Here is a 17,568-nt window from a genome sequence, read left to right as displayed (position 1 = left end):
AATATATTATATATATTATACTAAAAAATTCTAAAATTTACGAAAAGTTGTTGTTGCGGTAGTATTTTTTTCATGATAAGCATAATATATACTAGATACATCATCATAATTAAGTACGCCTTCTTCTCCCATTCCAGAATCATAATTTTTTGATTTTGTTATATTTAAAGTATTACTACCATTACATATTGATGTTATATTTTCATTTGTACTACAACCATCTAAATTATCAATTTTAATAATTTTTTGAACAGGTGATAAAATATTAGGTCCTATCATCTGTTTTTGTAATAATAATGTTTTATGTCTTTGTAAAAGATTTGGTGATGAATATTTAGAATAAGGATTATCAATATTTTCCATTGGATTTTCTATACCATCTAATTTTCCATCCCATTGATTATTTTTAGATGATTTATAAATTATTTCATTACCTCCATTATCATATTCATCAAAATTTGAGCTTGTTTTTTCATTTGATATTATATTATGATTACTTGGTGATATTGTTCCTGATGATGTTTCATTTTGTAAAATTGTTGATGAATTTCTACCAACAGGATTTATTTTTTGATCTAACCATAATTCATTATTACTTTGTTGATTTGTTTTAATTTTTGGTGTTGATGATGTACAGAAAAATAATAAAATAGTTGATATTAAAATAACAAAATCAAATAAAAAATCTATTACAGGACTTCGTTGATAACCCATTAATTTTGACCATGTTCCTATATTTGCTAAAACACAAGCTATTGCAAGGAATAAATATTGAGCTATTGTTTGTTGATAATCAAATAATGAATAACCAATAATATTATAACTTTTGTTTCTTGTTATTAAGAAAGATGTTGTTGTTGTATAAAATATTGATAATACTATAACACATATTGGTCCAATTATTATCCAAAATGTTTCATTAAATAAAATTATTGAACATGTTGATGAATATAAAAATACTATAATACTATGTAATGGTGATAAAACAATTCCAATTAATAATAAAACTATATTAGATATATTTTGATTACTAGATAAAATTGTATTATATATTGTAAGAGTATATAATAAAATCCATGAAAAAAGAAATGTTGTTGTAAATGTAAAAGTAGCATTTCGTATTGAGCAATAAACTGATGAATAGTTAATTCTTGGCATTAATAGTATTGCAATAATATTTATTAAATATCCACCAACAATAAGTGTTTTCATTCCTCTATGATCAATATTTTTTGAAATTATTAATATAATTAATGAGGCAAATGAACCTAATATTGTAATAATTCCACATATTTCATGAAAATATGGTATACTACCAATATTACTTGTTAAATGAATTTGAAAACCATTAATTGATTCACTAATTACTGAAAATATTCCACTTCCTGAAAATTGGCAAACAACATGTGTTGAATTTAAACCTATCATTAAAGAATTTTCATTTATCCATGATGAATTAATATCATTAATATCCCAATTTGAATATCCATTAATACCATATGAAATTTTATCAATTAATCTAACACATTCATAATTTTTCCAATTTCCATGTGATTTTATAGGAAATGCTATATTAATTCCAATATCATATGATGATTTAGTTGTATCCATATCTAATACTTGAAATGCTGAAACAATATTACTTTCACATTTATCACAATTATTTGGAATATAAATCATATAAAATATTGTTCCAGTAGCATATCTTGATGATACTTCAATATTAATATTTTTAAAAAAATCTTCTCTTTTATCTATAAAATGATCATATTTTGGTAATATAAGAGGAGCAGGATATTTTTCATTAACATCATCAATTTCATCAATATTATCAATACTAAAAATTATATTTGATGTTGTTATTTGGAATGATTTAAGAAATGAATAATCATAATGTATTAATGCTAATTTTTGACCAAAATTATAAAGATATTGAATGAGATTTAATTGCTTATTAATATCAATTTCCATACCAATTAATGAAGCACTATTAATTATATTTTCTGTAAATATATGATTATGTATATGACTATCTTTTAGACTATTTGATTTTATAATTGTATTCATTATTGTAAACCATATGTTAATATTTTTTCCTTTTACATAAATAACATCTTTTGTACTATTTTTTAATAATAAAGCTAATTCAGAGATATCAATCATTGTATCTGATTGCCAATGTTTGTTTCTTCCAATATGTAAACTTGTTAATGTACAATTATCTAAATTTACTTTTTCCCAAATACCTGACATATCACATTTTCTATAAGCAATACCAATTTGTGAAAAAGGACATGATTGTCTTGCAATTGATCCAAAAATAGTTGTTGGCCATTGTATACCATATTCTATATTTGATGGACATCTTCCTTTTATTTTAACACACATCATTGTTTTTTTATCAAGTAATTCTAATTCATTATCACATCTATCACATCTTCTTCCTGAAGCATCACCAACACAAGGACATTGTCCATCATCATTACAAGCAGATGATGAACTACCTAAACCACATTCACATTCAATACATTTACCATTTAACATATAATAATTTCTTGGACATTCACATTTACCTGTTATACTATTGCACATATTTTTCATATTTTTTGATGTATTACAATTACAACGTTTACAATTAGGAAATATACCATAATAACCATTTGGACAAATTTGATAAAATTTTTCTTTTTCACAATTATTACCAGTACGATTTTCAGGACATAAACATTCATAACCATTTGTATTATTTTTTAAATTACATATACCATCAGGACCACATATATTAGGAATTGAACATATATTAACACATTGATCACCAACATATCCATTATTACATTTACATGAATGTCTATCCCAATCTCTAATACATTTACTATTTTTTGGACAAGTATTTGTTAAACATTCATTTGGTGTTTGACATCCTGGTTTTGTTTTTGATTGTGAATATAATTTTAAACGATATGAATTTATTTCAACATTACGTATACATCCACGATATTTTAATGCTCCTGAAAATGAAGGATTTTGTCCTGTATGCATATTTTTAATAATTCTATTAGATATATTTTCATTTGATGAAATAACTTTTGAATATATTGCATCAACAGTAATATTAAAATTATTCATTAAATTATCAATATTTATAGATATTGAATGCCATAATCCATCAGAAACAACTGGATATTGCATTAAATATAAATTACCATCTAAATTAAATATAGTTGTACCACCTTCTATATTTAAAATAAAATATTTCATTTTATTTTCAAATTGTATTACCATAACTTGAGTATTTCTTTCACGTGTTCTAAATTCAAAATATATATGACGTGTTTCAAAGTCAGATGTTGGTTTCCAACTACCATATGAACCTTCCATAAATAATGATATTGCAGAAGAAGATTCTTGATTACAATTCATTTTTGAATGAACACGATGATGACAACGACATATATAACCACCCCATTTATCAATACATTTAGCTGTTGAATCACAAGGATTTGAATATTGACATATATCTTTTTTTTCTTTACATCCTTCAATAACATTTCCTTCTTTTTCAAATGTTGAAAATTTAGAAAAATCAATTAATTTATAATCAATATAAAGATCTTTTATACATCCATTAAATCCATTTATATGATTATTGTTTATTCTATTATTTTTAATACCACCAATAAATAATCCTGTTTTAACATCAAAAAATCTGTTGCATGGTACAGCTAAATCATTACATATTTTTGGTAATTTGATAATTGTAGTAGATGCACATTTAGGATATCCAAATGTATTATTATTATGTAGTGCAAGAAAAGAATCACAATCATCTAAACTAATAACCAGCTGGCGTGATGAAAAAGTAATATGAATTGTTCTCCAATTTCCATTGCTTATACGATTTTCTCTTGAATCTTCCATACTTGCAATTGCAACCTCATTTCCTAGTGAAATTTCCGCATTTAAAATACCATTTTTAATATAAATCATAAAATAATCTTTTTTTAATGTTTGTTTTATTTCCCCAGCATATAATATTAATCCATCTTTAACAATTGTTGCAATATTAATTTTTATATTCCATTGAAGACGAGGAAGAGTAACAGGAACAATAATATATCCATCACCAGAAAATGATATAGAACGTAATCTACAATAATTATCTGTTTCACTTTTTTCCCATTTACAAAATTGACATATTGGTTTACGATTTTTTATTATACATACAGAATCTGAATGGCATGATGTTGGAAGACAGGTGTCCAATTTATTTAAAATTTCACAATTTTTTCCTTAAATAATAGATATACATATATATATATTTATAAAAAGGTTTAATATATAGTTTTATTATTTATTTTATAATACTATTAATAACCCCCTATTTATTTATATAAAAATCTATTGATGAGAAAAAGAAATTGAATATGTTATATAATATACTTTTATTATTATTATTATTATTATAGCTATATTCATATAATATATATTACAACCTCATACTATTTAGTGTCATGGGATTATATAGTTACATCTATAACATAACCATTATCAACAGCTGTCAACACAAAACAATTTTATCTTTTTGACAAAGAAAATTAATCAATTAAATAACTTTGTCAATTATTAAATTGTACAAAGTTTAATTAAATATATATAAAAAAGATAAAAGTCAAAGTTAATGCCGAAAATAGATTAAATGTCATATCTCTTTTAATAGTTTCTTTAATAGTTTTTACTTTTTTAATTATATTTTAATAGTATACTTACCACTATATCCAGGAAGACATTGACAAAAATAATCATTTTCTAATGATTGACATGTGCCATTATTTTTACATGGACTTTCGTAACACATATCAATTTTAACATTACAATGTCCTATTTTGTCAAAAATTGTTCCAAATCCGGAAGGACATTCACAATGATGACTTCGTTTATTTTCAAATGACCGATAAATAAAACTGTCAGTTTCAATAATTTTATTATCAGATCCTACATATCTAAATGTTTGTTTACATTTTTGATAATAAGGACATGGTTCTGTATTACATATTTCATCACGTACCAATTCAATTGTTCTTCCAAATGTCTCAGAAATATTTGTTGTACCTTCAACAATCATTTCTTCAATTCTCCATGTATTCATATTTTCTATATTTTCATTCATAATAAAACTAATTAAAAGTGTATTATTTTTTTCACTGATACCAATAATAACAATATCATTAGGTGTCCAATAATTATTTAATAAAGCAATTGAACTAACAAATTTTTGATAAATATCAAAATCTAAAAATTCATCTTTTGTCATATCATTAATTGATATAGTTATTGCATTTCCTAAATCATTTTCATTAATTGGATGATATAATAACTGGCATATAGAACATTCCGTATTTGAACCATCTAAAATGTATTAAATTATATTATAATTATATATAAAAAAAAAAGAAATGTTTATTTAAATAATGATTACGTATATTCATTAAATTAACAAGGTGTTACTTAATTATTAAAAATTAATATAAACAAGATTAATTAGTATACTTTAACTATTACGCAAAAAATTATATATATTTTAATAATGAAGAATAATAATAGATTATACATTATTAATAATAATAGAGTATAGTTAATCTTCTTACCTGAAACACATGACTTAAGTTGTAAGGACACATGGCGATTTAAAACTTTTAAAAGTTTAAGTTTTCCACTTTTTTTTTCAACAGATATTATTTCATTAGGTTCTAAGAAATATTCTAATGTTGCATTTTGATCAGGATCACTATAAAAATAATATATTATATTAAAAAAAATATATATATATATATATAAATAGATATAAACATACAATGCAGGTATATTACCAATATCCTCAATATATTCAGAAGTATATCTTGTAATAAGAATTATAAAATTTCGTAATTGAGGTTTATTATCATTTTTATCTGTAACAAATATATGAACTGGTACTGTTGAACTTAATTGTTTACTTGCTGCCTGTACTTCTATATTAAATTTATTAATTTTATCTTCATAATCAAATTCAACACGACTACGAAGAAAGACAGTATTTGTATTATTTAAATCTGTTTCAAGTTCAAAATATTTAGCATCACTACCAGCAAATATTTTAAATTGTATATCACCATTATCACCAATATCTGGATCATTTGCTGTCATTACACCAACCAAAGTACCAGGTTCCATATTTTCAGGAATATAAAATGTATATAATTGTTTTTCAAATTGTGGAGCATTATCATTAACATCTTCTAATTTTATTGTAACAAATGTTTTTGATATTTTTTGTGGTGTTCCTCTATCTTTTGCAATAACAGGTAAAATAAATATTTCTACATTTTCTCTGTCTAATTTTTGATTAACACGTAATGTACCTGATGTTCTATCAAGGCGAAATTTATCCATTTTAACATAATCATCATTTTCATCTAAAAAATAATCTATTATACTATTTATTCCACCATCATTATCAGTTGCCGTTATTTGTAAAAAGCTAGTCCCTACAGGAATATCTTCAGGAATTGAAATAAAATATTTTTCTTCCATAAAAACCGGTGAGTTATCATTTACTAAAAAGAAACAATATAATTAGCATATGTTTTATATCAAGTAAAGAGGTAATCTTTGAATGTAGAGCAAACAAGATGAATGGATTAATGTGTAAAGTAAGAAACTATTATGGTCATTTCAATAGTTTATTAATAAACAAGACTAAAATCCAGATGTTTAAACTTAATTGAAGTGGCTATGGTTGTGGCATAAAGAAGTAAGTGTATATTTTTGAGATAATAATTTCAAGTCTTAATTATCCCTCTCTTATAAAATTATTATTATAACACATTTTATATTTTAATAAAAAGTTATTTTTAATTATATTATTTATAAATGTTTTAATAATAATTAACTTACCGTCTTCAATAAAAATTTCTAATAAAGTATCAGTTGATAATGGTGGTATACCATTATCTTGTACAGTTACTTTTAATGTATATGAACTTTGTTTTTCACGGTCTAATGTTTTTGCAACTGTAATAACTCCAGTTTGTTTATCAATTCTATAATAAATGAAAATGTAATATGATATTAATTATATATTTACTTACTTAAAATCTTCATTATCAATAAAAAAAGACAAATTAGCATTTTCTCCTCTATCATTGTCATCTGCTTTCATTTGTATAACATGAAATCCAATAGGTGAATCTTCAGGAATTATAACATTAAATGAATGTTTTATAAAAAATGGTTTTTGATTAACATCATTAACATTAATTATAACTGTTGTAAAACCTTTTTTACCACCTTGATCAGTAGCAGATATTAAAAGTGATATATTTGTATCATCAACATCAAATGATTTTGTTAATCTTAAAAGTGCACCATCATTTCCACCAAGATTTGTTAATGAAAATATATCTTTATCACTTTTTTCTATACGATAAAAAATTTTTGAATCAAGATCATTATCATTAGCTTTTAAAATAATTATTTGTGCACCTTTTTGTATATCTTCTGGCATTGTTATTTCATATAAATCTTTTTCAAATTGTGGAAAATTATCATTAACATCTTTAATTAATATTTGAATTTTTATTGATGAATTTAATGGTGGTTCTCCTTGATCTATAGCAATTACTTCTAATAAATATTTATCAATTATTTCACGATCTAAAGTTGAATTTGTAAAAATAATACCACTATTACTATCAATAACAAAATTTGTTTCATTATTATTAATAAAATAATATTTTATTTCTCCATTTAAACCAATATCATCATCAATAGCTTCAACTTTACCAACTTCTGAACCAATAGGTGAATTTTCTTCAATTATAAATTCATTTTGAAATGTTATAAATAATGGTTGATGATCATTAATATCTTTTACATGTACATAAATTGTACATCTACTTGATAATGCTGGTTGTCCAGAATCTTTTGCTCTTACAACAATTATATATGGACTCATTTTAGGACTTAATTTTTCTTTTAATATTATTTCACCACTTTCATAATCAATTAAAAAACTACTACCAGATGATGTTATTATTGAAAAATGTACTTTTCCATTTTCTTCTGTATCATTATCTGTAGCATTTAATTGTATAACAGAAAATGGAACATTTTCATTTTCATTTATATATACATGATATTCTGATTTTTCAAAAGTTGGAGTATTATCATTAACATCTAATATTGATATTTCAACATAAGCTGATGAATTAAATGATGGTACTCCATGGTCTTTGGCAAACACTTTAAGACGTATTAATGGAATTGCCTCACGATCTAATTCTTTAATAGTTTGTATTACTCCTGACTGAGGATTTATCTTTAAGTGGTCACTTCCTAAGGATGGTTGTATAAAATATTCAACTTTACCATTATCACCAGAATCTTTATCTTGTGCAAATACTGATAAAACTGTTGTTCCAATAGGAGCATCTTCACGTATCTCAGAAAAATATGATGTTCTTTCAAAAATAGGTATATTATCTTGAACATCAATAACATCTACAATTACCAAAACACTTGAAATTATTGATGGATCTAATCTTTCAAAAGCGGTAACTTTTAATACATGCTTAGATAAACTTTCGTGATCTAATTGTTTTACTAATGTAATTTGCCCTGAAATAGTATCCAATGCAAATATATCAGCTGATCTTGAATCTTCAGGTGCGCTCATTGAGTAATATAAAGATCTTTTTTTTTCATGTTCCGCTTTTATATTTACAATTACTGTTTTAGGAAGAGCATCTTCAGAAATTTGAACATTATATTTTTCCTGTGAGAAATGAATTGGTGAAATAATAGGATTTCTTCTTCTTAACCATCTTTTTGTACGTTTACGACCAAATTTAGTCTCTGATGGTATAATATATTTTGATGTTATTTCATTACTATTATCTTTATCAAATAAGAATGAAAATTTTTTATGAGCTAATAAAAATGTACTATTTTTATAGTCATCATATGAATAACATTTATATCGGTATTCAATTTTAATGTTTGAGTGATAAAAACACATTCGCCTTTTGGCAAATATAATGCCATTATTAGTATCTAAAGATATATGACTCGATTTAATTTCAATGGGTATATTGCAACTTTTTGACTTTACTAAATTTTTATTATTGTTTTCAAATGAAAGCATCAAAATTGGATGACCTTCATGTAAACATATTGGTCTTGAAGGTGGAAGATATATAATACTTGAATTTTTTGGTAATAAACATGAATTACATTGTTGAGTTTTAATTGTAAGTGTTTCATAAAGATATGGATGATTAATATAGAATTCACATTTTTGTGGTAGCAAAATAAAAATAAAAAAATATATTATAAAATAATCTTTTTTCATATCTATTAATTAATAATATATTTTTTTTTTTATAAATTCATTCGAATATATAGATAATAATAAATATAAATTGTCTTGTATTTGAATTGTTATTGTTTTTTATGATATAATAATATATTAATAAATAAAAAAAAAAGTTATCAGAAAAATATAATATTAGCAATACAATTTTAATGAATAAATCATAAATATAACTTTAATATCTGAAAAAAAAAATGTTATAATAACTTTTAATAATTGGTTATAAAGAACGTAAATATATACAAAAATAAAAACGACTACTTTTTATTTTACACATATAATTAAAACGGTTCTTAGCTGTTATTTAAACATTGATAGTTGATAAAAATTTATTCTACCCTTATCTGAACTAATATAAAATTATATATGAAATTCTGACAAGAGCAGTAAGCTTGAAGTACTCAGGAGATATCTACCGGCCACTCCCTCATTATAGCTTTCTCTTGTCTTATGTATGAGGTTGATGTCCTATTTAGCCAAAATATAAAGAAAAATGGGCGTCAATGCGCAAGTTAGGAGAATATATATATATATATCTTTTATGGCACATTATTTTAAGTAAATGAATAATAAAAACCTTAAATTACCTAATAAGTTATAAAGTTATTAAAAAGATTATATATTATAAATTAAAAAAAAGTACTGTTATGTTTTTTGTATAATTATTATTTAAAACAAATGTAAATGATACATTTTTAAATAAAATGATTATATAAAAGTATATAAATCTATGTGAAAAAGAGAACATTCTCAAGGATTAAAGTACTTATCAAATACCCTACTTGATAACAACGTTAAAATTTTTTCTCAAAACTAATTAGGTAGTTAAACTAAAAAAAATCTATAATTAATTGATATTATACTATTAGATAGAACAACAAAATAATATACTAAAAATAAAGACTAATATAAGGAGTTAAATAATTAAAAGAATTATATATAATATATATATATATATATATATAAACAGGTTTATGTGCCAACAAAAACGCTACTATAATCGTTAGCATTTTTAATATAATATATTCTCATTAATCATAAAATGTCATGGTTAGAAATGAAAAATTATAATTAAAGGATATCTACAAAAGTCTGTCAATAAACAGTCACTCTTTCATAATAATGTATGATTCACATTAAAATAAGACAAAGTCAAAAAGAAAAATTTTAAAGGTACCGACAAAATTAGAAAAGAACTGTAACTTTAAAAGTATTTCATGAATAGATTCATTAAGTTTTTCATATAAACAGATGTGCCACTAATTTAACACTTTTCATATAAAAATAATCTTCAATGATAAAAAGATTAGTATAGTATATAATAGTCTTAATTTTATAAGATAAATTAAATAACTTTCATAAGAATTATTAAAAATATTAAATTAAATATAAGTATATCATAAGTAATATTAATTTATTATAATGTTAATAAATGTGCCATCATTTAGCTAGTTATAATAGATAAAATTATAATTATTTAACTATAAATAAAAGTTATTTTAATATAATTATTTAATGAATATATTACAATTACAAAAAAAAAAAACTAAATTATTATAAATAAAAGAAGGTAAATTGTACAATTATTTCTAATAATTTGCAATAAATTATTAAAATTTCACAATATTTAATATTTTTTTATAGTATATCTGTAATAAATATAAATTTAAATATATGAAATAATTAATTTATGCAAAAATTTTATTTTAAGATAAAATTTGGTAAGAATTAAAAATGGAAGATAATTTTAAAATTTATTCATAAGTTTTTGATATATAATATTATTAAAGAAAGCAGAGATTAAAGAGTTTTCATTGCATAAAAGCAATCAAACAGAAAACGATGACTTTAACTAAATATAAAAAGATAAGAAAATAATCATTTTTATTATTTAATTTATTTCATTTTTATTATATTGTATTATACCAAACTATTAGTGATAAGCGAATTAATTTATTGTATTTATAGGGGTTAAGATAATTGAGAAGTTACTCAATAAGATAGGACTTTAGAAAAGTCTAGAAAAACAAAATAGTAAGTAAATTAATAATTTTTAATAATCGCTATTTATATAGTTTGGCCAAAGTTATTTTGTTAGACTTAAATTTAAATAAATTATTTAATAACTATTGGGGTTTCAAGTGAATCTTATTTTACCAATTCTTATCTTTATAATTATAATTATAAAAATAAAACTGGACCGCAAGAAAAGGAAAAATAATGAAAAACACTAGAAAGAACACCCAAATTGATGACGAGGATACACTCGAGGAAACATATCAAAGAATAATTGCTGAAAATAGAAGAGAATCTTCAAGAATGAGCAATTTAAGAGAAGATGAAATGGAGATAAATTCCAGAAGCAATACGGAATTACCATTAGAAGAAATAGCAAATACTGATGCTACTTCACAATTCAACACTAATTATGATGAAATTAGGAAAGAAAACGATGAAAGATTGAGCAGATTAGAAAATCAATTAGAAATGGTTATTGCTCAACTATCTAATTTAACGGATTATCATAAAAACACTTTAAATAAAGATAAAGAAAAGAGCAATGAATCTCTCAATATAATGAATAGAAAAATAGAGAAAAGAAATAATTCTTTATCAAAAGAACAAACAATAGTCATACAAAATTTCTCTGCCCTTAAGAAATTTGATGAAAAACAATCATTTGCTACGTGGTATCAAACATTTGATAGTTATTGCAAAGTTAATAGAATACCAGAAGATTTATTAAAAGATCATTTATTATTAAATGTAGAAGGAAGAGTAGCAAAAATAGTTGCTGAAGCTAAAGAATATACAACATTCAATAATTTAATTGAATTCCTTAAAGATAAATTTACGGGAAAATGCTCAATATTAGAAGCTGAATTAAATATTGAAAAGATAAAGAATATGCCATTAAATAAATCTAATATTGATCAAATCAGCGCCTTGATTGATCAAAATATTAGAACTTTATATAATACATTGGATGAAGAACGAATATTCTTCGAAAATAAAAATCTCCTAAGACAATTACTTCCAAATGAAATAAAATTACTTATGAGAAATGAAACAACTAAAGATTGGAGTTATTATGTAGCTAGTGTAAAAGAATGCATGGAGTTATCTTCTATGATCAAAAGGAATAATACACAAAGCTCCAAGTACGAGAAAAAGAAGGATATCAAATGTAATAGATGTAATTATAGAGGACATATTGAAAAAGAATGTAAAAGTAAAACAAAATGGGATCCTAATTCTAAAACAAGGATAAATTTATTAAATAAAGAAAAAGATGATTCTTCCAATATATTACATAAAGAAATATTAATAAATGGAAAAATAAAAGCAAAAGCAGCACTTGATACTTGTTCAGAAATTTCTATTTTAAGTAATAAGTTAGCCAAACAATTATCAATCTCTAAGACAAGAGATAAAGTTATAATTGAAGGCATTGAAAATAAAACAAGTGGAAATTGGGGAGATAGATCAATTTCAATAAAAATAGATGATGAAGAGATTAAATTAGATAAAATCTTAATAAAAGATCTACCTAAAGAAACTCAATGTGATATTTTACTTGGATTAGATGCATTATCTAAATACAATAAATACATTGATCTAAAGAAAAAGAAAATTCTTAATATCGAGGAGATAATTAAAGAATACGAAGAAAAAATTAAATTACCTTCATATAAATCTTATTGTACAATTATAAAAGATACATTTAAGGAAAGTTGGCTGAAGAATTTAAATAATTTAGAAGAAGCCGAGAAAAACTTTCAGGAAAAATATGATTTAAAAATGGATAGATATAATCCTTCATTAATGTCAGGAAGACAAGAATATAATTATAATAAAGAACTTAAGAAATTCAAATTTTATAAAGTTCCTCAAAATTTATTGCCAATGGCAAATCAAATAATTGAAACATACTTGAAAAACAATATGATTCAAGTAGAAAAACATCCTGATTTTGTACACCCTATTTTATTATTAAGAAAACCTACAATTCAAGGAATAAATAAAGAGAAACTTGAAAATAATTATAGAATGGTATGTGACTTAAGACTGATTAATTCAATTACAATTAGACAATCGGGAGCTAATTTAAATACAGTTGAAGAATTCAAAAGAATAAAAGGAGGAGAAAATATTTTATATAGTTTAATAGACCTCAGTAATGCATATCAACAAATACTGATACCAGAGGAAATGAGATCCAAATATTCATTTAGTGCGGATGGAATAAATATTTATTCTTATAAAACATTACCACAAGGAGCTACAAATTCAGCATTTCAATTTTCATTAGTAACAAGTGAATTATTAAAGAAATATAAGAATGATGGTCAAGTAATACAACATATCGACGATTTCTTAGTAATAACTTCATTACCAAAAGAAAAATCTGAAGTAGAAGCTATAAGAAAACATGCTGAAGTACTTAACGAAATATTGGAAATATTTCAGAAGAATAATTTATATTTTAATATTTATAAGTCCAAACTATTTAGAAAAGAATTAAATTATTTAGCATATACTTTAAACCAAAAAGGATATACACCTTCTTTAAAAAGTATTTCTAATTTAATAAAACAAATACCTAAGACTAAGAAAGAATTACAAAGATTCTTATTTGGAACTCAATATTTTAAACAAACGTTACCTACATTTACTGTAAATGCAGAACGTCTTTTTGCTAAATTAGGTAAAAAGAAAACATCATTTTATATGGATGAAGAAGATAAAAAGAATTATTTAAATATAGTTAATGAACTTTTATCATCACCTACACTTGGATATCCTAGAAATAATTGGAAATTTATTCTAAAAACGGATGCAAGTGATTTAGCTATAGGAGCTTCGTTAATTCAAGTAAATCCGAATGATGAAAAAGATAAAATATTAATTGGATTAGTTAGCGAGAAATTAAAAAGAACTCAAAGAAAAAGGCATAGTAGTTATCTAGAAATGAAAGCAATTTGCATAGCTCTCAATAAATTTTCATATTTATTAAAAGGAAATGAAATAACTATAGAAACTGATCATAAGCCAATCCAATATATACAAAATAATAGTATGAATGATAGATATATGGAATTAATAAACTTTATAAATTGTTATCCAGCTACAATCATTATTAAATACATAAAAGGAAAAGATAACAAATTTCCTGATTATTTATCAAGATTAATAGATCATGCCATAGAAAATGAAGAAAAGAAAGTATATAAAACAGAAAATAAAATAATATTTTCACCAAATTATTTAGAAAGAGATGAAAAAGAAATACAAAATAATAAAATTACTTTAAATACCATATTAGAAAGAAATGATAAAAGTAAACTTTTATCAAAAAGAAAGGGTGAGAAGATAGGTAAAAACCAGAAAAATGTGGAAAAATCCATAAGAAGTAATATAAAAAGAAGAGGAAGACCAAAAGGATCTTTAAAGAGAAAACCAGGAAGACCAAAAGGATCTTTAAAGAAGAAACCAGGTAGACCAAAAGGTTCACAAAAAGAAAGAAAAGTCCAGGAAGAAATTAAAGAAAATTTAGATAAAATTATAAATTCTTTAGAAGAATATTCAATTGAAGAAATAATAAAACACCAAAAACAAGATAAAGAAATAACTCAAGAATTTATTCAAAATAATAAGTTACAAAAGTTAAATAATTGCTTAGGAAAAGTAGATGAAGAATATCCTTTGAAATTCAGACCATATGTTCCAGAAGCAATAATACCAAAGTTAGTAGAATTAGTACATGAAAAAGGACACTTTGGATATATTAAAATGTTAAGAAATTTGAATATGAGATATTTTAGTAAAAATTTTAGTAAATATGTTAAAGTATATACAGAAAATTGTGAAACTTGTTTATTAAGAAATAATTATCCTAAAATTAAATATGAAAGAACTTTAAATGTTGCTTACCCAAATCAAATATGGAGTTGCGATTTATCCGGAAAATTTCAATTCAATGGAGAAGAAAAAGTGATACTTATATGTGTGGATACATTTTCAAAATTTATAATGGCTAAAGAAATAGAAGGAGATCCTACAGACAAGAAAATAATTAAAGCAATAAGTGAATTTATATATTTATATTCAAAACCGACGATTATAGTTGTGGATAATGCCAAATATTTAAATAGTAATGAAGCTAAAAGATTCTTTGAAATATCACAGATAAAATTAATAAGTGTCGCACCTTATACTCATGGAAATAGAATTGCCGAATTATACCTGAAATTAATAGAAGAAACATTTAGTAAAATTAGACAAGAGAAAAATGAAGAAATTAAATTCAAAGATCTATTAGGAATGGCAACTTACTTTTTAAATAAAGGAACACAATCTAATAATTTCAACGCTTTTGAAATATTTATGTTTAAAGAAAATAATTTAAGAAATATAGAAAACATTAATTTGGAGAATTACAACTACGACATTTCAAAATATGTAATCCCAATGATGCACAAGCAAGAAGAATTATACGCTGCAGTATATACTACAGACTTATATAGAAAGTTATCCAAAAAGAATCAAATATTTAAATCAAATGAATTTAAAGTTGGAGATTATTTTATTTTAAAGAAACAGAATTCAGATAAGTGGGATAAAGCAAATGAAAAATTTAAAGTATTAGCTACGGACAGTTTACATTGTTACTTCAGAAACAATGACCCTAAATCACGTAAATTATATAAAGTGAATTGGACAGATATTCGGAAGGCTCCGAAATCAGTCTGAATAGGGGTGAAGCAGAGATTAAAGAGTTTTCATTGCATAAAAGCAATCAAACAGAAAACGATGACTTTAACTAAATATAAAAAGATAAGAAAATAATCATTTTTATTATTTAATTTATTTCATTTTTATTATATTGTATTATACCAAACTATTAGTGATAAGCGAATTAATTTATTGTATTTATAGGGGTTAGGATAATTGAGAAGTTACTCAATAAGATAGGACTTTAGAAAAGTCTAGAAAAACAAAATAGTAAGTAAATTAATAATTTTTAATAATCGCTATTTATATAGTTTGGCCAAAAAGTTGTTTTGTTAGACTTAATTTTAAATAAATTATTTAATAACTATTGGGGTTTCAAGTGAATCTTATTTTACCAATTCTTATCTTTATAATTATAATTATAAAAATAAAACTAGAAAATTTTTGTAAATAAATTATTTATTTTATATAATTGACTTATATGAGGTTTATTAGTAAAATACTGTATCATTTTTAATTTATAAAAAAATTATAGATGCGAAAAAAAATTGTATTATAAAAAAAATAATATTTTTGAATTTATAAAACTTTTAGAATGCGTAATATTAATATGCTTTCATATTATAACTTATTATAATATAATTTTTTTGACGACTATTGCTAAGAAAATTTAGTATTGAAATAATTTTATATTTTTTTTATTAAAATCTTTTTGATAAAATTAACTATTATTTTTAGTAAATTTGTAAAAGATTTTAGTAATTATATTTATGTAAATAATTTTTATGTGTTAATTATTAAAAAAAATATATACAAAAATTTTTTATAGTTTGCATAAAGTGTTTAAATATCTTAACTTATTTATATAAAGAAAAATTTAATATTTAAAAATTTTTAAAATAAATAATGATTTTGTATATATAAAAAATTTTTATATTTATTTTAATGTTTCCATTTTGTTAATTGACTGCTAAATATAGTTTAATTTAAGATGATATTTGAATAAATTAATTATATTTATAATATAAATTTTTACATTATTTTATATGCTAAAATTTGAATTATATATTCATTCTTATTTTCTGACTTTATAAAGTTAATTATTCTCTTATCCTTTATTATGAATACAGTTTAAATTTTAAAACTTTTCTTTATATTTTATTGTACAAGTATACTAACATTAATTTAATTTAAAATCGTATATTTCACATTAAATATATACTAAAGGAACAAAAGAATTTATATAAATTAATAAAATTTTCTTTAATAAATATAGTTAATGAAAATCGTTTGAAGTACCAAGGCAAAACTTTAATTATTAATTATATTTTAAGATATGTCATTATAAAATATTATCTATTAAAATTTTTATTAAATTAATGATAATAATTTTGAATATTTTAAATAACTTTCTTAACAATCAA

The 17,568-nt window shown here is 22.6% G+C and overlaps 2 protein-coding genes across 2 annotated transcripts; one reads left to right on the top strand and one right to left on the bottom strand.

Annotated features, from left to right (window-relative positions):
* Positions 1 to 30: 30 nt before the first annotated feature.
* Positions 31 to 9,388, bottom strand: SRAE_X000257100 (Epidermal growth factor-like domain and Laminin G domain and GPCR, family 2, extracellular hormone receptor domain and EGF-like calcium-binding domain and Cadherin domain and Concanavalin A-like lectin/glucanases superfamily domain and Concanavalin A-like lectin/glucanase, subgroup domain and Cadherin-like domain-containing protein; the record flags this gene model as incomplete). The annotated part of the gene is made up of 6 exons (XM_024645801.1): positions 31 to 4,289; positions 4,768 to 5,406; positions 5,646 to 5,785; positions 5,852 to 6,593; positions 6,934 to 7,079; positions 7,128 to 9,388. 6 exons carry the CDS (start codon positions 9,386 to 9,388, stop codon positions 31 to 33), a joined length of 8,187 nt encoding a protein of 2,728 aa, XP_024500048.1.
* A 2,241-nt stretch (positions 9,389 to 11,629) lies between these two features.
* Positions 11,630 to 16,162, top strand: SRAE_X000257000 (Reverse transcriptase domain and Integrase, catalytic core domain and Zinc finger, CCHC-type domain and Ribonuclease H-like domain and Aspartic peptidase domain-containing protein; the record flags this gene model as incomplete). Its single annotated transcript, XM_024645800.1, has 1 exon — positions 11,630 to 16,162. The coding sequence occupies one exon, from the start codon at positions 11,630 to 11,632 to the stop codon at positions 16,160 to 16,162; it is 4,533 nt and encodes a 1,510-aa protein (XP_024500047.1).
* Between the last annotated feature and the right edge of the window lie 1,406 nt (positions 16,163 to 17,568).

The sequence above is a fragment of the Strongyloides ratti genome, scaffold srae_chrx_scaffold0000009, assembly GCF_001040885.1.
Source record: "Strongyloides ratti genome assembly S_ratti_ED321, scaffold srae_chrx_scaffold0000009".
Classification (NCBI taxonomy): domain Eukaryota; kingdom Metazoa; phylum Nematoda; class Chromadorea; order Rhabditida; family Strongyloididae; genus Strongyloides; species Strongyloides ratti.
The sequence above is the reverse complement of the archived record's forward strand: the minus strand, read 5'-3'. Positions and strand labels throughout refer to the sequence as shown.